Genomic DNA, 23,299 nt, shown 5'->3' with positions numbered 1-23,299 from the left:
AGATTATTTCATGTAATCCTTGAACCATCTCATAAATTAGGAATTGTTAACCTTGTGTTTTACAGATGGGGAAACTGAGGCCCCAGGAAACAGCCTGCCATAGGTAGCAAATATAGACACAAACCTAGGTCTATAATTTTTCCAGTACAATGAAGCTGGTTCAGCACTAACACCATTCTCTCATCATTCATTTATAAATTTTCTTTTCTTCTTTTCTTTTCTTTTTGAGACGGAGTCTCACTGGAGTGCAGTGGTGTGATCTCAGCTCACTGCAACCTTGCCTCCTGGGTTCAAGCAATTCTCCTGCCTCAGCCTCCCGAGTAGCTGGGATTACAGACGCCTGACACCACACCCAGCTGATTTTTGTATTTTTAGTAGAGACGGATTTCACCACGTTGGCCAGGCTGGTCTTGAACTCCTGGCCTCAAGTGATTCACCCGCCTTGGCCTCCCAAAGTGCTGGGATAACAGGCATGAGCTACCGTGCCCTGCCTCATCATTTGTTTTCATTCCCACCCTGCCCACTTCCAAGACATTAACTGCCAAGGGTACCAGCTTGGAAGGCCAAAGGTGGGACTCTCCTTCTATCCCTGCCATGAACCAGCTATGGGGCCTTAAGCATATCACACTCTGGGCCCTGGTCTCCTCATCTGTACAGTAGGAGCTTAGGGCAGATGATCTGGAAAAGGTACTATCCAGGTCTTCAAATCTGCAAGTCTATCTGGGAAACATATAGCAGTCATACCCCATGACTGCCCCACACTCCTCATTTCCACAATTGAGACTGAAGCTAAACAAAAAACTGGACATCAGCTCCAGTTTGATTCGTTTATTGACAAATCAAATGAAAAAAAATTCACTTAAAAGGGTATGTGATCACAAATGTAGCTAACAGGGGGATACAGCATACAGCACCAGGGAGGGAGAGTGAGGCTGGACATACCATCACAGAGAGGAGGAAGAGAAAGAATGGCACAGGGAGCGGAGGAAAGAGAGCACCTGCCAAAAATCCCACACTTTCCACTTCTCAGCTATCACTCAATCATTTTTCTGGACAGGGTTAACAGCTAGAAATGGTTTAAGGGCAACATCCAGGTAGTTTGTCTGGAAGATCAGGGAGATGAGGAGTTGCAGGGAATGTGGGTGTAGGATTTTGAAGGATTCTCCAGCTTGAACCTATTGCCAGAACCCTTTTCATGGTGAACTGGGAGTCAGGAAGCTTAATCCTGGTCTCAGCTCAGCCATGAACTCGCTGTGTGACTTTGGGTGAATCACTTTCCCTCTGTGATCCTCTTTCCTCTGCTGTAAAACAATCAAGTCGGCAAGTTCCGTACTGGCTCTAGCACTCTGCAACGCCAAGCTTTCTGGCAACCTGGGCTAGACCAGGAGACTGGCTCAGCTTCCAGAGAAATGAAACTACTCAGAAGGCCAGCCAGAGTGACGTGGCACTGGCTTTCACCTGGAGCCCACTTCCTTGGCAGTGGCAGCAATTCAGAGGGTGAGTGTACGCGCACACACCTGCGAGGAACTCACTCTCACTGCAAGGGTGCTCTCTGCAAAGAATGGCTGTGAGGGAGCCTGGGTTTTGCTCTACACAGAAGGCAGGTCCACATGACTGCGGGGTGATACAGATGAAGCAATCACACAGTCTGTAGGGTCTGGGATGCAGGGTACAGTGGAGGTGGAAGGAGCAGAGAGCTGTGGGCTTTGGGATGGGGTTGGGAGAGGTTGGGAGGTAGAGCCACGCCAGCACTTCGCCGTGTGCCACTCTCGTTGCAGATGCCCTCCTCGTTTAAAACAGAGGCCAGGGCCCCTGGGTCTAACAGAAGCAGCTCTTCAGGTAGAGTTGCCACACTTGGCATCAATATCCTTGATTCCTGTGGGGTCAACACCATCAAAGCAGGGGTCAGGAATTGTCTCCATTGGCTGGAGTCAAATGAGGTAGGCCAACCCATTTCCCTCTTGCCCTTCCCGTGCTGACAAGCCGGTGGCTTGTGGCTGGCCATTCTCCCACTCCATGACACTGTCCTCGAGGCCTGGGAGGATGGCCAGCCCTGCCCTCACAGCTGAGCAGGCCACACCTGGCTTAAGAAAGCTGTGAGGCTAGGAGGCAGTGGCCTCCCCACAGCCTGCCCAGGTTTATGTCAGCTGTGACAGCTTTAAGGGCAAAGGGTCCCCAAAAGAACAGGTTGGAGGGAGGAGCCCTCATCTGGGGTTTCTGTATGGGAAAGAACTGTGGTTCCAATTCTGAGGCCCACAGCCATAGTTTCATAGCCAAGATAGTAAGATTCTGGGGTGAGTGTGTGTGCACACCACCACACACCGACACGTGAAGGGGAAAGAGGATACTTGGGGAAAAGACACGGAGCCTGGTATATCCTAGAGGAGCACTCTACTTCCCAGTGTAAAACTGCCAGGGACTCATATCTGGCAGCCTTTGGCAAATTCTCCAAGTACCCCAAACTAGGGATGTTTCCATGGGGATGCTGGTCCCTAGTTCAAGGCAATTCAGCAAAGCTTTATGAAGCAACTTCTCTACAAAAGGCACAACTGAGGGCTCCCAGTGGACTGAGAGAACTGCTGGGACAGAGGGAGGCCTAGCAGCAGAAACCCAGGGCCCTGGGACAGGGGGCACCCCCACTGTTCCCGCTCACTGCTCCAAAACCTTGAAGGACAGGGGGGTGCCACTCTTGGCAAAGGCCTTCATCAGACTGCTGGGATAGATGCACCCCAGCTTCTCTGGGGTTGGGAAGCCCCATATCCTATAGAGTGACAGGCTCAGACGGTCCCCAATATAGAAGGGACCCACCCATTTGGCACTGCTGCCATTCCTGGGGAGGGACAGCAAAAGCACCTGGTCACCCACATTCCACTCCTTCTCCTGGCTCTCCCGCTTGAAACGCCTGTTCTCAGCCTTTTCACTTGCCTTGTCAGCCACCCTCCAATGGAGCTCCAGCAGCTCCCCTATCAGCTGTAGCAGGAAGACGTCCATCTTGAGCCCTTCAATGTTTGCAGAGCTCATCTCCCACCACAGGGGCTCTGTGAGCCTTGACTCACCCCCAGTCAGGACCTTGAATGGTGTGGCGTCAGTGGAGGAGGCCCTAAAGGCCAGGTGCAGCAAGGGCAGGGAGGCCGCCCACTTCTTCCCATGCAGGAAGATGAACTCCTTGAGGGCCCTCTTGAATTCCCAGTAGGCCCCTGAGCTCGTCAGGCAGGGGAACTGGAGGTCCCTACTCAGGGAGGCTACTTGGGCTCCCAGGGCCAGCCCACAGCTCACAAGGACATGCCGGGCAAATTGGGGCCCCTGGGCTGCCTCCAGCCTCACAGGAACACCCCACCTTGCAAACACATGCTGAAGCAGCACCTGGGCCACAGCCGTGTGTGTGTAGGGCTTCAGGGGGAATGCCTCCACCCACCTGGTGTTCGGGTCCGCCACAATAAGCACATGCTTATGGCCCTCCTCACTGATGGTGACCGGGCCCACCACCTCGATCTGCAGGTTCGACCAGGGGGCGGTCGACCTGAGTGGCCATGGAGACTCAATAACCTTCAACTCACTGCCTATGAGATTTCGAGGGATGCAGAACAAGCAGCTCCTGCAGTAATCTCTCACATGCTCCTGCATCCCGGGCCACCACCCCAGCAAACGCAACTTCTTGTAGGTCTCTTCGGGCCTCTGGTGGGCCCCCAAGGGAATGTCATGCACAGAGAAAATCAGATCCCTCCGGAGTTGCGTCGGGACTACCCAGACCCTGGGCTTCTTATCTCCCTTGAACATAAGCAGGCCACTCTCCTTGTCGAGGCTGAGTGAGTTAAAGGCAGAACTAAACGGTGAAGAGCCGGACAGTTTCTGCCCAGCCTGCAGCCTGGCAATGATATCGGCTAGGGTGCTGTCGCTCAGCTGTAATGCCAGCAAATTGGGCCTCTTGCCCATGGCATGGGGAGTCACTGTAGGGGCTGGCACATCGTTTGGCAAATTCCACCACTGCCCACCCCCCTGGGCACCCTGCTTGGCCAGGGTGTCCACTGTCACAGCAAACAGAGAGCCCCGGTAGGAGGTTCGGTAGATAAACGGAAGGGATGAGAGGCCAGAGGTGAGGGATATAATGTAGGAGAGCAGGCTTGGGTGAGGGAGTGGAGCCCCATCGGAGGACAGGAAGCCCCGAGCCCTCCAGAGGGGCAGCAGCTCCCACAGAAGGCTGAAGATCCAGTTGCAGTGAGTGAGGAAAACCACTGGGAGTGGGGACTGGCCAAAGCGCTCCAGGCCACAGGCCACGGCTGCCAGGTGGGCATAGGTTGGTGTGTAAGGGGAGCAGGAGAAGGAAAGGGAAACAGGGGGACTGGTGGGCGATAGAACATAGAGACCAAAGCCAGCACACCACTCATCCTCACGGTAGAAGCAGTAGCCCGACATGTGGATGCAGACAAACGTGGACAGGTCAGAGAAAGGCGGCAGAACCTGGAAGAAGCGAGGCATGGAGGCCGCAGGGGTCAGCAGGCGGTTCTCCCCCAGCAGGCCCTGGAGGAGGGCCAATTCCAGGGCCCTCTTGCCTTTGTCCTGAACCAAGAGGGACCATCGGATCAACCAAGCTTTGGAAACCCTGCGGCCCTCCCGCACCTCAGGGTCCACCGTGGTCCGGGAAGCATAGGAAAGGTCCAAGACCACGGGGGTGTCTCCGATGCAGCGGGAAAAATGCTTGAGGGCCCAGGCCACGGCATAGGGGCTGTCTCCCCCTGACTGGGGGCCCTGGCTCTCCTCGTCAGGGAGGAGGGGTTTTGAGGTATAGGCTATGGGGTGCTTCCTCCCTGAGTGCTCCTGATGGAGGATGGCCGTCAGGGCCACATGGCTAACGGTCACCTCCAGGTGGAAGGGCAGCTGGGAGTTGGGGGCCGTCAGGCAGAGGGCAGACACCAGGGCTCGCTTCAGGGCCAGGAAGGCCTCCTCATGCTCCTGATCCCACTGCCAGTCAGGCTTCTGCTTGAGGAGGCTGTGCAGGGGGCCCACAAGGGCTTCATAGTCAGGGATGGCATCCCTGTGGGAGTCCATGAAGCCCACGAAGAAGGAGAGTGCGGTGAAGTTGCTGGGGATGGTGAGCTGGGCCAGGTGGGCAAGAACCTGCTGGCAGGGAGCCTGTCCATCCCAGGGGATGTCCAGGTAGGGAGAAGCTGCCCCTGGCAGGAGGTCAATGTCCAGGGCCCCATCGGGGGGATCATGAAGGCTGAGGCACCGCAGGATCTCCTCTGAAAGGGACGGGCACTCCACCCTGAACACTGATGCCAGCGAAGAGTCAAGGTCGTCCTCCTCAGCCGCCTTCTGCGTGCCCTGCCCCTGTCTCTGCTCCTCATCCTGCCTCTCCTCCTTCTCTTCCCTGACTTCTTCCATATTCGGCGGACTCTCCAGGGGCCCAGAGTCAGCGTCATCACTCAGCTCAGTGACACTGGCTGAGCTGGGAGGAAGGGTCTTCCACACCTTCAGGAAGTTGCCAATGTCAGTGTCCAACCTACACCAAAACAGATGGAAGAGGGAGGGCAGCCCCATTCTGAGCAATCCTCCAAAGGGAAAGCACCTCTGTGGAAACCCCATTCCAAAGTGTCCTGAGGCTGGGCCAAGTGCCAACAACTTGCATGGCATAGGCACAATTGGGCCCCTGCCTATAAACACTTCCTCTACCTCCTGCATGGGCCAGACCTCCAATACTAGAAGTTCATCTGTGCCTTAAAGGTTCATCCAATCAAAACGTCACTGACCAAGTAACATTTAAACTAGCTGTAAGCCAACGGTTTGATAAGAGATGACTGATGGCTTCCAGCCTAACCCAGGATGAGCAATCCTGGAAAAGGCGGGGGAGCGGAGGGGTCACCAAAGCAAAGGAGAGCCTGACAAGGGACTTGTGAGGACACAGCAGACAAACTTCATCCACATCACTTTTTCCAAACTGGCAAGGTGAGACTGGGGGATCTGGCCCCAGGAAGCAGTGCTCTGCCCAGAAGATTCTGACCAAGGTCCCCTGCCGGGCCTAGGGAACTGGCAGGTGGGCAGCCGAAGATCCAAGTTACTGCAAACCAGTTCTGCTGGCATCAGCAACGTGACCTTGGAAAAGTCACTTGAGTCACAGATTCCTCATCTATAAAATGAGGACAGTGGTCATTTACGTATAACTCAAGTTGTGAGGATTGAATGAGATAATAAACATAGAAAAAATCCTACTTGGTGAATATTCTAGACACAGCTTCCCTTGGATACAAAGAATAAGAGCAAGGCTGTTCACCGCAGCCTTGGACCCAACAGCATATAATGGAAATGGCCAAATGGCCCTCAACAAGAAAACAGAAAAAATCTATTGGGTACTCATGTAATGGAATACTATATGACCATTAAACAGAGCTACATGAATTAGCATAGGATACATCTGAAAAAACTAATAAATCATTGAGTACAAATGCCAGTTTGGAAAGATACATATACTATTAAAGGATGTATATAGAATGTTAAAACTACATTCTACATATGTGCTTTCATGTCTGTATTAAAACCTACTGTAAGTGGTTTATAAACACATAAACATGGCACAAGTATAAAGACATGAAAAAGTCCGATCACTCCGATCGTTATTACACACTAGATGTTGGCCAACACTAAGGGGAAGTTTCTGATCAGCCCCAGGAGGGCCTGGGAGGCTGGGGAGGCCTGACCCATTACCTGTTTGGCTTCTTCAGAAATTCATCCAAGGTGGGGCCATCACGGCCCAGGGGGTCATCAGGCACCATGAAGAGATTCCCCGCAAAGGTGAAAGGCAGCAAGCTGGGCCCAGGAGGAGAAGAGGCACAGTCACTGTGAGCCCTTGACCCACCCACACCCTGTTGTCGCCTGGCTTCTCCACGGGGCTGAGACCCACATCCTGGCAGGTGCTGCTGGGCACTACTCCAAGGCCTCTCTTCCTGCTCTAACCTCTCCCATGCCAGGGGCTGCCTGACATCCAAGGGGAAGGAATGGCTCAAATCTCTGGGAGCCATCTTACCGATCTTTGACCATCAGTTTCTTGGAATTATTCATCAGGATGTGAATCTGCTCATTGGTAACAATGATGCCATCTGTCTCCTCTGCCAGCTTTACCATGAACCTGCAGGGAGAGGGGGAGTCACTAATGATCCAGTAACTAGCCCCTTTACTTCCTGGGTCATCTGGGAAAATGAACTTGCAGCTTCACATTGAGGTGTGTCAGACAAAGGCACTGCCCTTCCTACTCAGAAATCCAGGACCCCCAGCCCATCCCCTCCTCTATGCAGCCATGTGAGATCACTGATAGGGATCGACGTCATCCAAGGGTGACCTTGGATGCACACACTCCCAGCTGTATATACAAACACACACCCCTGTTATACACATGGGCACATACATACACATGCACAGACACAGCAACTCACATTCATCCACATTCACACATGTATTTTTACTTCTTCCGTTTTTGCATCTGTAAAACAGAGACCCCCGTCTCTACTAAAAATACAAAAAATTAGCTGGGCGTGGTGGCGGGCACCTGTAGTCCCAGCTATCGGGAGGCTGAGGCAGGAGAATGGTGTGAACCCGGGAGACGGAGCTTGCAGTGAGAGGAGATCGTGCCATTGCACTCCAGCCTGGGCGACAGAGCGAGACTCCGTCTCAAAAAAAAAAAAAAAAAAAAAGACAAAATACCTACCCCATGTTGCTGTGAGGATTAAACTGAATGAGATAATGCTTTTAAGTGTCTAGGTAAGTGCCCGCCACATAGCAAACACACACATATTCCATTATAATGTCTCACCAATGCACAATATTCATACACATGCCAAGACATAGATACATATATACGCTAACACATATAAGCACACATACCTGAATAAACAAATCCACTTTTCCAAGGATCACCTCTCCTCTAAAGAGGGCTGTGACCAGTAAAGAAAGCAAAGGCTACCTACTTCTCAGTATTCCCTGAAACTTTCCATTCCTGCTCCCCAGAGCATGCTATTCCACAAGTGCCCAGCAGAGGGACTGTCTGCAGAAAAGGCATCTTCCCTCAAACCTATGCCTGAACTTAGAGGTACTTAAAGACTAGGGAGGGGACTAGCTCTACAAGGAGGGATGCGCCAGGCTCTCTGCCCAGCCCTTCCCAGGCCTGGTTGGGTGCCATGTCTTGGGAAAAGTGTGGAGAAACAGAACTTCTCCCTGCCTGGCATGAGAGTTGACTATGCGAAACCAAGATCTCTGTCTGCCCAGCATCAACTCCAACCCAGGACCAGTGACTATGCCAGGGCCTTCCCTGCCCTAAGAGAGGTGGGGTCACAGGCTTTCCCTGAGTACAGTGGTCCTGAAGCCATGCCGAAGAGTGGGCGCTTAGGATTGACAAGCAGGCAAGCATTCGGGGTTTACGCATTCAGGTCTCTCCTTTTTCAGAGCCCTGCCCAGGGCTCCATCCACATCAGCCATGCATAGACCTCCGCCAGGGCCAGGGCTCCGAGGGAGGAAAAGACTAAAGCAGTCTGGAGACATAAGCCTCAACCAAAACGGGCACCCAAAACCCGGGGAACCTCTGATGTTCACAGGTCATGGGGGAAGAAAGAATGGCTGTTAGCTAAGGCAGACGGACTCCAGAGTCCCAAAGTCAGGAACAACTCCGGGCTTGGGGAGAGCCAACTCTCCAGCCCTTTCCTCACTGTGACCATCCCTCTGCCAACAGAAGCCCATGCTCCACCCCACCCTCTGCACGACCTGCACCCCCAACATATTTGCCTCCACTTCCCCAGAGAAGACAGGCCAGACTCCACCTGACACACCAGCCAGGCCCAACTCCCTGAGCCCAGGAGGGCAGGCCTGGGGACCGGCACACCTATAATCGTAGGTGGTGATCTTCTTGCCGTTCTCCAGCTGGGAGGGTGTGATTGAAAGCATCTTGAGCGAGTGTAGCTTCGTCAGAAAGTGGCTTTCTGGGGGCAAAAGGCAGAAGACAGAAATGGTCAAGGGAGGGCTAAGTGGAAACGGTCACTCTGGAGTGGCGGAGGGTGGGGGCAGCAAGGCAGAGAGAAGGAAGCCTAGTGACACTGCGGAGGTTGGGCAGGCAGGGGACACCTCACCTCTCACCCTCCGGTTCTTCTTCAGCTGCCAGGTGGGTACAAACACAGTGACCTCTCGGTGTCCCCGGTTCCAAAAAAACTGCACTGCCATGGCAATGCCTCGGCAGGAGAAGAAGTGCTGGAGGCCGTGCCTGTGGGGTTGTGGGACAAGGAAACACCCTGCCTCACCACTCCTCCCTCAGAGCCAGCCCTGGGGCAGCAAGCAGGCAATGCCAGCACCAAGGACACTAATGATGCCCTCTCCCCTTCCCTCCATATTCAGACATTCTGTGAGCACCTACTGGGTGCGGGGCACTGCCAGAAACTCTGTGTACACGCATGTGTGTGTGCATGTGTGTGTGTGCATGTACTTGTGTGCAAGCATGTGTGTAGGGACACTGAGGGCAAGAGGAAGAAGGCAGCCCCTCCACTCAGAGAGCTCAGTTGAGAGCTTAAAGCAAACAAAAATTCCCTGGCCACTGACTGTGTGCTGGGAGTGTGCTCTGCACAGATAACTACTCTATCATGTGGCAAATTCAGTGGCATGCACGTGTTTATGCTAACACCTCTACAGCAGTAAGTGCTGTGCAGGAAGAGCAATCACTAAGGGCCAGCACGATCAGGAAAAGCTTCACACCAGAGATCTATGCTGGGCCTTGAAGTTTGGGCTAAAAGTTTAAAAGCTGGCCTGGGAAGGGCATAGACCTTGGCAGTGGACACAGCTGAGCCAAAAGGCCAGCTGGACCCCTTGCTGGCTCAGGGACCTTGGGCAGGATTTGCCACCTCTGAGCCTGTTTCAGCATCTATCAGAGAGGAAAACCAGAAACCTGCCCTTGAGGGCTGCAGTGAGGATTCCATGCACACTGCCTGGCATGCAGGAGCCATTCAACATGGACCACTTCCCTCCCATTTCTTCCCCATGTCACCCATCAGAAGCATGGGACATTCTGTCCCCCTGGGATGTCCTGCCCCAGCTCCACAGCATCCCCAACCCACCCCACGCCCATGACTACTCACACCATGGCCACGCTGCTGCCATCAATGACCACTCGCCGCAACCCCTGGTTTCCAGGTTCCCCTGACAGGTTCAGCTCGAAGGGTGTATTCAGGGCCTCGTGGTACCTCTGGAAGCTGGTCACTGTGTTGTTCGCTTGCAGGTGGCGAGGCGGCTGCCTTGGGGCCCCCTCCCACGCCCCCAGGAGCCCCTCCATCTGAAACTGGTGCTTACTGCTGAGGGCCACGGTGCCGCTGGGCTGGGGACCCTGCCTTCCAGCCTGCCCCTGGCCCTTTGGTAAGGAGGCACTAGCCCTTGATGTAGGTTGGACCTCACTCAGAAGTTTGGCTACATCCAAGGTTGGCCCTGCATCCATGGGCACCTTCTGAGCTGCAGGCGTTTTGGGAGCTCTGGAAACTTTGGGGGTCACAGGTACTTTGGGAGCTGCAGGTGCTTTGGAAGCTGCAGGTGCTTTGGAAACTGTAGCTGCAGGCCCGGCTTGAGCTTTGGGTGTTTTGGGACCTGCAGGTGATGTTTTCGCTACAGGCATCTTCTGAGCCTGGGGAGTTTTTGGAGTTGTGGGTTCCACTTGAGCTGCCAACACTGGTTGATTCACAACTGTTTTTTGAGCTGTGGCCATCAATTGAGCTGCTGGCTTTGTAGGAGCCGAAGGCACTTTGGGAGCTGCAGGCTCTGTGTGCACTGCCGGCATCATTTGGGAGGTAGGCACTTTGGGAGCTGCAGGTGGCACTTGAGTTCTTGGGGGATTTTCAGCTTTGGGCACTGCTGCAGCCATGGGCACTTTGAGAGTTTCAGGCACTGTTTGAGCTCCAGGTACTGACTGATCTGTCAGTTCCCCTTGAGCCATGGGCTTCCCTTGCCCTGTTGGCAGCACTGGAGCGGGTCCCTCTTCCAGTCCCTTAAAATCCAACTGCATACTCCCTTGATCCCCCGACTCACCTCCAGCCTGTAGTTGGGGTGTAGAGGTCAAGGGTGGCCCTATCTGTGGAAGATCCGAGCTGACTTTGTCTTTTACATCTGAGCTCCCAGGGACCACCAATAAACTCGTAACTTTTGGGGGAATCTCTGGCCTTGGGCAATTCTGCAGGGCTGCTTCTCCTCCCAGCCCCCCATCTGGTCTACCAGCTGGGCTCTCTGCACTGGGCAGAGGAGCCAGCTCCTTCTGCTTCCACTCCAGATTTAAGGGCAAAGGATTCTGCCCTGGCAGCTTCAACTGAATGGGGCCCAGAGGCCTCTGCCAGAAGGGGAAATTGAAGCATGCCTGGGACAGGAGCCAGGCCAGATGGAGAGAATGCAGCTCATTGATCCTCCAGAAGGTTGCAGCAATAGCCCCCGGCCACAATGGCCCAAAGGCTGGCCCCGGGGTCCAGGCCTTCCAGGATGGGCACACACCCAGGGCTGATACTGGAGGTTGGAAGAGGAGTTTATCTTCTATCCTCTGGACCTGCTTTTGCTTCAACAAGGCTTGTGTGTGGTTCGTGGAGTCTTGGCTGCTGGTGGCTTGCACTGGCCCTTCCTCTTGAGCACTGTCCATACCACCTTGGCTGTTGGAACCGACCCTGGAGGAAGCCCAAGTTCATTGAAAAGGTGGAAGGCCAGTTTGATCCCAAACTACTACTATTTCCTTGGGGTAGGGGAGCAGGGGTAGGATCAGAGAAGCCAGGCTCATTTTCCAGAACTTACCGTACCAGCTGGTTTGCTGCCTCCTGCGGTGTACTCTGGGCTGGGATCAGGGACCCAGTGGCTCCCAGGCTAGATAATCTCTTTGAATTTTCTGGGACCCTGTTCTGGAGGGTCCCCATGTCCACAAAGGGTCCAGGACTCTCTCCCACAGACACCATGGCTGGGGCTTCCTTCTGCTGCTGGGGAGGGCAGATTAGAACCTCTGGATCAGAGTGGGAGTCAGAGATGCCGAAGCGGCTGAGCCACTCGATGATGTCTTCCTTGCCCGCAGCATCCCGCACCAGGCTCAGCAGCAGCTCCTGGACTGCTGGGGGCAGCTGCAGTAGGTCCCCTGCATGCTGGTCACCACGGATCCAAACCAGGGCCCCAAAGGCCCGGGTCACCTCAGCCTCCCAGATCCCCCGGGGGGTCAGCAGAGGGGCAGGGCCCCAGCGCAGTCGCCCCACCAGCTCCTCCAGCCAGTTCTGTGTCATGACGAAAGACTCAGTCAGCCCGCCCACCATCAGGGAGCCAGGGGGGCCAGGCACCAGGTAGGCCAGCGTGCTCCAGCAGAGGCAGTCCAAGAAGAGGCCTTGGGCCCCAAGGAAGGCACAGTGCAGGATCGGTGGGTAGCGAACCTCCTTCCACAGCTCCGGGTTACACAGGCCCTTCAGGTATTCCTGGGCACAGTGGGGAGAACACAATGAAGTTAGCCCGTTAGGGGCCTGTCCTGGGATCTGCCCTCGCCACCCAAAAGGCCAGTCCCTCACTAACCATGTGGCCCCACCACTACCACCCCCCATCCATCACGAGCCAAATGACTCCACCATGGCCAGCCACTCTTTCCCTGGTCCTGCACCCTCACACACCCATTTCTTTCCAGGGAACACCAACAGAACAGGGAAGCCTGGGAGGGAGGAGGGAAAGAACCCAGGTTGCAGCTCCAACTCAACCTCAACTGATTAGCTTAATTGTGGGGCATTTATCACCTTCTCAGCATCTCAGTCTCTTCACCGAGAAAAAGGAAGATGGAACTGGATGCTCCTGAGGTCTAGTCCCAGTTTGGCATTCCTGAATAGTGTGACAGCTGGGGGGAAAGTGGCTGCACACTTCTGAGCACCCTCCATAAGCTAGGAACTGATGCAATGTGGGGCAAGTTATTAATCACACAACACGCCTGCCCCAGGCCTGCGGTTCCTCATCTGTAAAATGGGAACAGTAATAGTTCCTGCCTCATTGGGCCACTGTGAAGCTTCAGTGAATTAATATGCAGAAAGTACTGAGGATGACACCTGGCACAACCTGTTCCCATTTTGCAGGCTGAGAAGAGCTATGCAGCTTGTCCAAGGGCACATAGCTAGAGGCTCTGATACCAGAGTTTTTTCCACCTCCTCTGGCTGACCACAGTGACTACAGGGTAATCATGTGAGACTCGAGCTTCATCCCCCTCCAGAATGCCTCTAGCACAACCTGTACCCCTAATCATAGTAACTGTGTTGCCCAGAGGGGACAGAGGAGGAGATAAGCCACTGGGCCAGTGTCCAGGGGAACCCTTGCACCTGCACATACACACAATAGCTAACCAGAAGGAAGACCTCTGGCTTTCTGGGCAGACTAAGTCCTAGAGTTCACAGAGCTCACAGGGCACACACTCGCCATCTTTAGCACTGGCTGGGGTGGGCGAGGTTGGGGTTCCTCCACTCTGGCTGAGTTCCATCAGTGTGGTCCCATGAGCTCTCTCTCCGATCAGCCACCCCACGTGGACTTCATATGCCCCCATGCCCCTCCACATCTCCTTTCTTTGACAGTCATCCCTCTCATCCCTCTTCCTGCTTTCCCCTGGCAGTCCCATACTCCATTTTGGATCTCCAACAGCCATCCTGAAGACCACCCAGGTGCCTCTCCTCAGTCCCCGGGCCATCCTTCCCTGCTCAGGCCTACGTGTCCCTCTTCCACCTGGCCAAGGCCACAGACCTGCAACGTCTTCCTCAGAGCCTGAAATACATGTCTAATCCCTTTTCAGTCAGTCCAAAACCAGCTCAAAACCTGATGGACATCCCAAGCCAACCCCTCCTATCCCAACCTCATCTGGTCCCACTGCCTAGCAAGGTTAAATCTGAGCAGGTGTGGGCTGTCTTAGACCTTAACAAATATTCCCCACCCCATGCACCCCCATTTCAATGACCTGAAAACAGCATGAAACATGGAGAGATGTGCTGGGGAAGAAGATTATGGGAGGCTTCTTTCTCTTTCTGCAGAGAGCTTAGAATAGTTATGGTGCCATCAATTGTTCAATATATTTTTTTTATTTTATTTTATTTTATTTTTTTATTTTATTTTTTGAGACAGAGTCTCACTCTGTCACCCAGGCTGGAGTAGTGGCACGATCTCGGCTCACTGCAGCCTCTGCCTCCCAGGTTCAAGCAATTCTCCTGCCTCAGCCTCCCGAGTAGCTGGGACTACAGACGTGCACCACCACACCCTGCTAATTTTTGTATTTTTAGTAGAGATGGGGTTTCGCCATGTTGGTCAGGCTGGTCTCGAACTCCTGGCCTCATGTGATCCACCCTCCTCGGCCTCCTAAAGTGCTGGAATTACAAGTGTGAGCCACTGTGCCCGGCCTGATATTTTAAAATTAAGAAATATATAGGAACTGTGATAATTTTTAAAATAATAAATCTGAACTAATATTTAGTGAGAGCTTATTATGTGTCAAGCACTTTGCACACATTTTCTTATTTATTCTTCTCTCTGCCCTTTAAGGAAACAGTATTATCCCCATTTTAGATGAGCAAGGAAGGCCATATGTCCAAGATCACACAGTTAGTAGGCTGGGATACTCAGGCACCCTAGCTCCACAGTCGGGCGTCTTCACCATGATGCTGTCTACACTGTAGAGGGAGAGAAGATAAGGAAACAACAGGCATTTACAGCCTGAAAATACCTGAACAGCTTTCCTGCCTAAAGCCAACCCAGACCTTCTTCCTCCAAGAGGAGAAAAAGTAGAGAAGAAGAGGCAGGAACAACTAACAACTAGGTAGAAAGATGATATGGCTGAATAGAAAAGGGCACAGAAAAAGTGCACTGTATTTGTAAGAATAGATTGTCCAATACCGGCAGGTTGTTAGTCAACTTGTAAGTTAAATAAAAGCATTTATATGACCTATTTTAATACTATTCTATACTTGTCAAGGTGCTTTATTACTTAACGCCTAACTTAGGGTTCTCCTTTCTCATAAGTCAGTTATCATTCACTGTCTACTTTCCAGAACCACCCCAATTTACACTGCAGGATACTCAAAAGACTCAGAAAACAACAAGAAACTCTGGAATTGGAAGTGAAGGGGAACACGAAAAACCAGGTTCTTTGAGGAGCAGTTAGACCTGGGAGCCCAACCACTCCCAACACACACACACACACACATTCACACACATTCACACACACTGACATTCTCACACAGACACACACACACATAGGTGTGACAAGTACCTTCCCGCTCACTGGAGGGCTGTTCTCCAGGGAGTACAAAACAAGGTCTTAGGAGTAGAGGTTGATCAGCATAATCAAAAGTGTGAGTACCACACAAAAAACATGGAGGGACTGAGGACGGCCAAAGAATGATGTATATAATGCAAGCTAAATGCAGAGAAACTCATTCTGCCCACTCAGAGATTCGCTTGGCAGCCAGACCTTGACCCTCCAGGCCAGAGAAGAGAGGCATACATTCTGGAAAACCTGGCCAGCCCAAGAGCAAAGACTTAAAGATCACAAAACGGGGTCCCTAACCGACAGCACCTGCAAATCTCTGTACAATCAAGTTCAAAATCAACAAGTCTTGCCCACAGCCTTCACTCCCAATCAGCTTTTTGTCCTTCACTCTTTATCATGCAAGGATTATCAGGCTTATGAGAAAAACTTCTAATGTGAAACACAGAGACCAAACCATACAGGGGGGGAAAAAAAAAAAGCAACCTGAAAGAAGAGAAACTAGGTGGGGAGAAGAAAACTTCAAAAAGCTCACTGTCATTTCTCTCCTCAGAGAGATAACAGAATATGGTACACACTAAACAAGAATAGAATACATAAGTTTCAAATTTTATTATAAAAGCATAGGATACTGCTTTTTAACAGACAGAATATAAGTGACTTCCAGACATTAAAAATTTGATGGCAGAAATGAAAGACCCAAGAAAAGGCTTCAAAGATAAAAATAAGGAAATCTTCAGAAAGCAGAACAAGAAGTTGAAAAAGAGGAGAAAACATAAGAAAAGTAGAGGACTTCCAGAAAGAGAGGACAGAGATAGCATAGGAGAGGAAATCATCCACTAAATATTTCCCCCACATTTCCCAGATCTGAGGAACATGAGCGTCCAGATAGAAGGCCCCCTAAGTACAACAAGAGTGCCTGACAATGGAGGAAAACAGACCCACACAAAGGGGCCTCACTGGGAGACTGCAGAACACCGGGGAAAACTGACAACTTCCAGAGAGAAAAAAACATCTGACGCAAATGACCAGGGACCAGAATAGCTTCAGGCTCCTCCAAATGGAGCACAACCCTCACATTTCTGAAGGAAAATAATTTTCCTTTTATAATTCGATATCAGCCAAGCTATCAATCAAGTATCCTTTGGCTATGCAATGTAGACATGCAACCTCAGCATTTTTCCTCCTGTAAAACCTTTCCCAGGAAGCCACTGGAGAGCAGTTTTCCAGCAAACCAAATAGGAAAGAAGCAAAGACCATCTCCAGGATGACGGTGAAGAGAAATCTCAGAATTTATTCATCCATTTGATAAATCATTCTTCACTACATGCCAGGCACTGTTTTAGGGTGACAATGGTCATTACACAGGACAACTAGTTCAGATTGGAGGGTATGACTCAAGAAACAGGCATGTTGAAAGCAGGCATGTTGAAAGCAGGCATCTGCATACACTTTGCTGCTGCGCCATCTTTTTAACTTGAGGCTATAGATGGATGTGTTCCATCAACCCAAGAAAGAAAAAGTTTCAAGGTCCAGGACATGAGTATTTAGCAAAGAAAAAAGGCAAAGGATGCCAAGAATGACAGCTGTGTCAGCCTGGAAAGCAACTGACCAGACAGGAGAGATGGCGCCGAGAAAAAATTTAGAACCAAAAGAACACCTTGAACTGATAGACTGACCTTGTAGAAAACTGTACTGAGAGGCTACTGGAAGTGGTAAGAATTAACAATAGGTACAAAGAAAGGCAAATTGAAAAACAAGGAGTACTTAACCTCAATGACCTCAGTGAAACCAAAAAGTAAGAAGGAAAACAAAATCATAGTACACTTCAGTGCTTCAATGTGAACGCTATGTGCACAGGCATAATGAGGCAATGCTAAATGTAGATTTAGCAGATAATTGAAACAGAACTATCTTGAGAAGAGGGACTGGCAGGGAAAGGGAGCTAAATCCTCACATACAATAATGGGACCAAAAAAAGATAACACCAAAAATCGATTAATTAAAAGACAACAGTGTCTACATATTCTTTTAGAAATGTGGAGATGCGTAAATGCCAGAGCAAATACTGTCAATGGGGACGGTTGTTGAAGGAGGAATTGGGAGGGCCAGGGCAGGGAACCACTGTGTGCTCTTCTAAGCCTTTTGGTAATAATTGGACTTTCCAAATGTGTATTACTTTGATAAAAGAAAATTTAAGTTTAAAGAAAAAGAAGCATTCAGTGCCCAAACACAAGTAGGTGTCCTGGTAAATGTTTAACAATCAGCTGGGGGTGGGGGGTAACCTTGATTTGTCACATTTGCCAATTTTTGTGGCATAAATACTCCCACCATGGCTGTAAATACTCCTCCACTCGCTTGCACAATTCCCAAAATTTTAACAGTGGGTCCATAGGAGCCAACTGCAGGCACTGACCACAACCAACTCTCAGGGTACTTCTCACAGTTAGTGTGCAGCAAAGATAGTTCAACTTCCATCTGACAGCCAAGCCAGATGTCAGCAGGCCACACCCTGTCCCAGAGCTCCAGAACCCAGTCTCCAGAAGGTACCACTGCCTTTAGGCTCCCCATCACCTCCCGCGGTGGTCACCTCTCTTCTCTGCCGCCCACCCCATCCTCACCTCATTGCCAAAGGGCAGAAGGGCGGAGCAGGGCTTGTTCTGGGCCTCTTCTGATCATTACTAAAACCCGCCTCCCGACTCACTGATTTCACCTCAGAGAGTCCTCCCCAGTGTTTGTTTTGCTGCCTGGGAATGTGTTTCACAGTAATGTCTTCAATGTTTTTTAATCCCACCAAACAAAACAATTTAAAGCACTCAAGTTTTACAGAGATTTTCCTGAGAAACCAACCACGTAGAAACACTCAGGCCCTTCTCCAGATGAGCCTGTATCCTTCTCGATCCCTCCTCCCCTTAGACCCCAGCAAGCCACCCTCACCGTCAGCCCTCCCAGCATCCTGCAACCTGTGGTCTCCCAGAGTCCTCTCTGCCTGTTGGCCTGTGTTCAGTAGGCCATTAACAAAGTGCATAATTCTGCGTCCCTATAGCTGAGACTGGGGCCAGCCACACTACCTCCCTATGAGAACCACAGGAGATCCTTACACTTGGGAAATGTTCATGTGTCAGATCGCTGGACCTTAGCATTTAATCCAAGACTTCCACTTTACAAACAGGGAGATCGAGACTCAGAGAGGGAAAAGGACTTGCTCAAAGTTACGGAGCTAGTTAAAAACAATAGTAGCTAACATCTATACTCTATAGCTCTCCACATTTTATGAAAGTATTGTAACATGCATGATTTCCGCAGACTGTCACAACCTCTTCATGAACCAGGTATTATTATAGTCTGTTCCACAGATGAGGGAAATGGCTCAAGAGAGGATAAATTATTCGATCTGGTCACCCAGTTAACAGGTAGCAAACCCCAGTCTCATACTCTACTCACCATACCCTTCCTATCTTGGTTGTAACTTGGTGACAGCATATAAAACCCAGATCCCCTAACCCCTGAGACAAAACTTTATCCCCCTCCACCTTCCCTTCGTCCTCCTCCAAATTGCCAACAAAGTTTCCTTTCTGCTCATTGTGTACAATATGTCAGGGAGCTACCCAGAATCCCCACATGCTGGGTTCCCACTTTTCAACAATGCCTTTCCCAAAGGGAAGACAAAGGGAAGTGGAGGAACAGAGCTAGGAATCAAGGGAGCCACTGATTCCATTAGCAGGGCCTAGAGTGGGAGCCTGAGGTGTGAGATCTGTGGCCTGAAGAACCCTGAAGCAGGAGAGGGAGACGGAGCAGGTAGGCCTGGAGAAGCCAATCCAGGATTTGAGCAAGGAGGGGGTTGTGGAGCACCTCTGAAAGTATGAGGCCCGGAACAGTGGTTCATGCCTGTAATCCCAGCACTTTGGGAGGCCAAGACGGGTGGATCACCTAAGGTCAGTTCAAGACCAGCCTGGCCAACATGGTGAAACCTCATCTCTACTAAAATACAAAACTTAGCTGGGGATGGTGGCAGGTGCCTGTAATCCCAGCTACTCGGGAGGCTGAGGCAGGAGAATCACTTGAACACGAGAGGTGGAGGTAGAGGTTGCAGTGAGCTAAGACCACATCATTGCACTCCAGCCTGAGCAATAGAGTGAAACTCCATCTCAAAAAAAAAAAAAGAAAGAAAGAAAGAAAGAAAAAGAAAAAGAAAGTGCGAGTCCCCTAAGAGGGTGAGCTGCTGCCTTTCAAAGTAACAAAAAGATTAAGAACCCAAAGAACCCAAAACACTCCTCTTGTTAGCGTACCCTACCTAGGCTTCTGAAACATCTTCCTCTCAAGGCCTCCTGCACATCTGTTCTCTGGGAAGACACCCACCCGGAACTTCCCTCTCCTAGCACCTCTGTCAAAATTGGAAAAACTGCTGACCCAGCAGCTGCACAGGGGGGTTGAGGGAGGAACTTCCCAGCCTGCATGCCTACCAGCCTGGCTGGCCGAGTTCTGGGCCTGTCTACCCGAGTTCTGGGCCTGTCTACCCAAGGCCTTGACCAATTAAGATATAGGTATAGACCCAGCTGCAGTAGGTGTGTGTGTTGAAGGGGAAGGTGGTGGTGGTCTGGGGCAGAGGGAGACTGTCGCATTTCTACAAAGAAGTAAGATAAAGGAATCTAAGGGAAGAGGTAAACTTTGGGGGACAGGGGAATCTAACAGGCCCAAGGGGAGGAAAAGCTTGTGAGAGAAGCCAGGGAGATTGCAAGAGAGGTGTGCTGTGATCTGGCCTGTCCAAGGTCCAGCCCCACATAGCAAGCCCTTTCATCTGAAAGCCCACAGCCCTCCTCCCAGATTCCCAGCCCTTGGAGATGGGTGGGAATCTGGGAAGAGGGCTGCACCCCACTCAGAACCCCTGCAAGAGGCTGAGTAGCATCAAGAGTGTGGGGTAAGGAGCCCAGAGTCCTGGCTTCTGGTCCAACCCCCACCACCTCACCTACCTGACTCTGAGCACTCAGCCAGGCCCCTTACCCTCTCTGGCCACCAGTACCTCATCTGTAAAATGCCAGTATCACTCTAGAAGGATCTCTAAAGGCCCCTCCAGTCCTAGTACTCAGAGGCTCCAAGGGGCCGCCCAGGATTTAAGGAGACTTAAGAGGAGACAGAAGGACCTGGGCCTTTCAGTCCTGGTGGAGAACAAAGAGGTGTGTTGCAGAGGCCACAGAAATACAGCGCCTTGAGTTGCTGCCCAGATGGAAAAGTGGCGCTGCGGATGCTGGGGCCCTAGCCAGGGAAGTCTCATGGGGGGACACACACCGAGGAGGTGCTCTCAGTGCACTTGAGGGACAGAGGTGACACGTAGGGAAGGGGTGGGGCAGGAAAGGAAGGAACCAGAGGGAAAGAGAGGGCATGGAAGGAGCGCAGGCTTATCTGGCGAGGCAGGAGGAAGGCCCAGTACCTGCCCGCCACACTGCCAAATCCAGGCGGGGGCAGGGTGGGTGGTGCCTCTGAGGACCACCATTTCCCCAGGGGAACGGAAGAGAGTGATCTGGCTGGAAGAGATGGGTGGGGGTGGGGAGAAGCTGTTTACCTTGGCTTTACCCATGTTCTCTCGGGGCCCCTCGAGCTGTAGCCAGAAGTAGGGGGTGTCCGGGCGGCTCTGGAAGGCGTTCAGCTTGACCCTAAAGATGCGCTGCACTTGCAGCCGCTGCCGCTGCACCCGAGGCTTCGATTTTGTCTGCACCATGAACCATTCCTGCGCCGGAGGATCGCCCCCAGACAGGAGCATGGCTGCCCCGCCTGCTCCTGGAACGAAGGAAAAGATAGTGTCACCCGGGTCTCGGCGCGGCAGGCGCCCCAGCCCCCAGCCCCAGGCGCCTAAGCCACGCCCCCTCCTCCCGCGGCGCGCCCCCCGCACGGCCTCCTTCCTCCAGGCTGCCGGACCCACCCGGCACCGCTCGGGCGCCCGCCCTCTGGAGCTTGGTCCCCTCCGACCGCCGCTCCCGCGACGAGCTCTTCCTGCCCGGGGTTGTAGGAGGGGTGGGACCGGTCGGGCTCCTGCCGCCCTTCCCTCCGCCCCCAGCCTTCCCCCTCCAGCACTCCGCCAGCCCCTCCTGGATCAACTCTGTCTGCGTCTGCTGGATAGCTTAAAGGGGCGCGGAGAAGAGGGAGGGGGAGCCGGGGCGGGGAGGAGGGGGCGGGGAGGGTCCCGGAGGCCTCTGCCTTCCACCCAAGTTTTGGGCCCACAGCCAGAATCCAGGGGTCAAAGTTAGTTTCCTTCCACGTTCCCCTCTTGCTAGTGGAAGGACGGGGGAAGAGGAAGGAGGGGAAGATTGGTTTCCGGGACACTCTTTTGAGATTTGGAACAGGGATCTCTCCCTTTTACCCTCGCCTTCCCCCCCGAACCCCCAACCGCCTCTCCCAGGCGTCCCAAGAGAACGGGGACCTCGGCCACTCCTTCCCTGGAAGGAAAGGGTTAAGGTAGAGTAGGGTGGGGAGCCCAGGGAGGCCGGGGCCTAAGGAAACTCTGGGCTGGAGACCAAGCAGGAAGGAAAGGGTAACAGTACTGACTCCCCACCCCCCACTGAAGTCTAGGGACAGCCTGGAGCTGGCGGGCAGCCCAGACCCTTCTGAAGCCCCCCAGGGCTGGAGGGGCGGGAAAGCTGCCAGAGTTTTCAGACTTGAGTTGTTTATGAAAGCCCTTTTTAGCACGTTTGAGTTATGCTGTGAGGGGAAGGAGATAGAGGGTCCAGGCAGTAATGTAACCTCCGAGGTCTCCTGCAACACCTGACCAGCCAGCCAATTGGCATGAGTGCTCTGGGACTAGCCCTGGGCTAGGGGGCCACCTTCAACACCCAGGCTCTGGTCACATCTCCAGCACAAAGAACACCTTATACAGCCCTGGGCCTGAGCAGAACTTGGCCCTATGGAGGGCAGGGCGTGTGTCTCGGCCTCAGTGACCTTATTTTCCAGATTAAAACGAAGAGCCACAGTCTGATAGACACAAGTATATCTATGGGGTCAAAAGGCATCAGACTTTAAATTAGGCCTGCCCTGGAACATCTGGGCTGCAGGGTCATCATATGTTTGTGTGCAGGCAAGGGACCAGGAGCACCCCACTGCAAGGAAGGGGCCCAACTGGGGGCAGGGAGGGGCTTATGCTACTCTTGGTCTCACCGGACCCCGCTTCATCCCACACACCTGATTCTTCTCCCTAGATTGGAATCCAGAAAAGGAAAAAGTCATCTGTGTTACTTCTGGCTCCAAAGCCTTCTGCTCCAAACTGCCTGGTCCTCCTGTCCTGCCCCTCTATAGTACCTTGAAGCAGAAGGCCTTTGGGGTGAATCTCCATCTCTGGCCCTCTTTCCACCTCTGACTGCTCTCCTTTTATCAAAAGAGGCTCCTGCCTTATTGTGCTTCAGTTTCTGTTACAAAGCAAGGTGAGAGTTACATACCCCTGTTCCCTGCACTTTCCCTGAATGAATACTTAACTCTTGTTGCCCTCCTCTATCTGATCATGAACCCCAAGCATGGTGGCCATCTTCATGGAGAACTCCTGGGTTTAATTCTATGTTTAAAGAGGCCATGTTGAGGGTCAGAAGAGGTCAAGCTTAGGAGTCAAGTTATGTATTAACGGACAAAAGCAGACAATTTATTTAAACTCTTGCATCCCTATTTCCTTAACTCATGAAAACTGGGATGATAATACATACAGCAGAGGGTAGAAATCAGACCACACAGGTAAAGTGCCAGGCACAATGCCTGACATAGAGTAGATACCCAATATATGTTAGTTCCCCCTTTCAAGAGCTTATCTCTTCTCCCCAACCTCAGTTCTGGGCAATGTGTCACCACACCTTCGTAGAAATCCTCTCCTTACCCTTCCTACTAACCCATCCCCCAGCTCCTGCCTCTCCTGGAGGTAGAGATTTAGTTAGGTAGCCTGGTTTTAATCCCAGCTGTGCCCAGTTCTGGATGAGTTAATGAGTTAATGTGGACTCAGGCAGGTCACTAAGTCCCTTGAACTCTCTGGGCTTCCTCATCTAAATTCACTCATAGGACCAAATTCATTCGCTCATT

At 52.2% G+C, this 23,299-nt stretch overlaps 1 protein-coding gene across 2 annotated transcripts; it reads right to left on the bottom strand.

The window, feature by feature from the left end:
- Positions 1–813: 813 nt before the first annotated feature.
- On the bottom strand, positions 814–21,343 carry NYNRIN (NYN domain and retroviral integrase containing). 2 transcript variants are annotated; one of them, XM_007986342.3, is made up of 9 exons: positions 21,168–21,296; positions 20,811–21,025; positions 11,785–12,443; positions 10,104–11,660; positions 9,108–9,238; positions 8,864–8,960; positions 7,019–7,120; positions 6,700–6,801; positions 814–5,500 (listed from the first exon to the last, which is right to left on the bottom strand). In XM_007986342.3, exons 2-9 carry the CDS (start codon positions 21,006–21,008, stop codon positions 2,650–2,652), a joined length of 5,697 nt encoding a protein of 1,898 aa, XP_007984533.1. In that variant the 5' UTR covers positions 21,009–21,025; positions 21,168–21,296; the 3' UTR covers positions 814–2,649. The 2 variants fall into 2 exon arrangements, with proteins under 2 accessions (XP_007984533.1, XP_037841571.1); XM_037985643.2 differs by having other exon boundaries at positions 2,011–5,500; positions 20,811–21,019; positions 21,168–21,343.
- Positions 21,344–23,299: the final 1,956 nt, after the last annotated feature.

The sequence above is a fragment of the Chlorocebus sabaeus genome, chromosome 24 (assembly GCF_047675955.1).
Source record: "Chlorocebus sabaeus isolate Y175 chromosome 24, mChlSab1.0.hap1, whole genome shotgun sequence".
In the NCBI taxonomy this organism is placed as follows: Eukaryota; Metazoa; Chordata; class Mammalia; order Primates; family Cercopithecidae; genus Chlorocebus; species Chlorocebus sabaeus.
The sequence above is the reverse complement of the archived record's forward strand: the minus strand, read 5'-3'. Positions and strand labels throughout refer to the sequence as shown.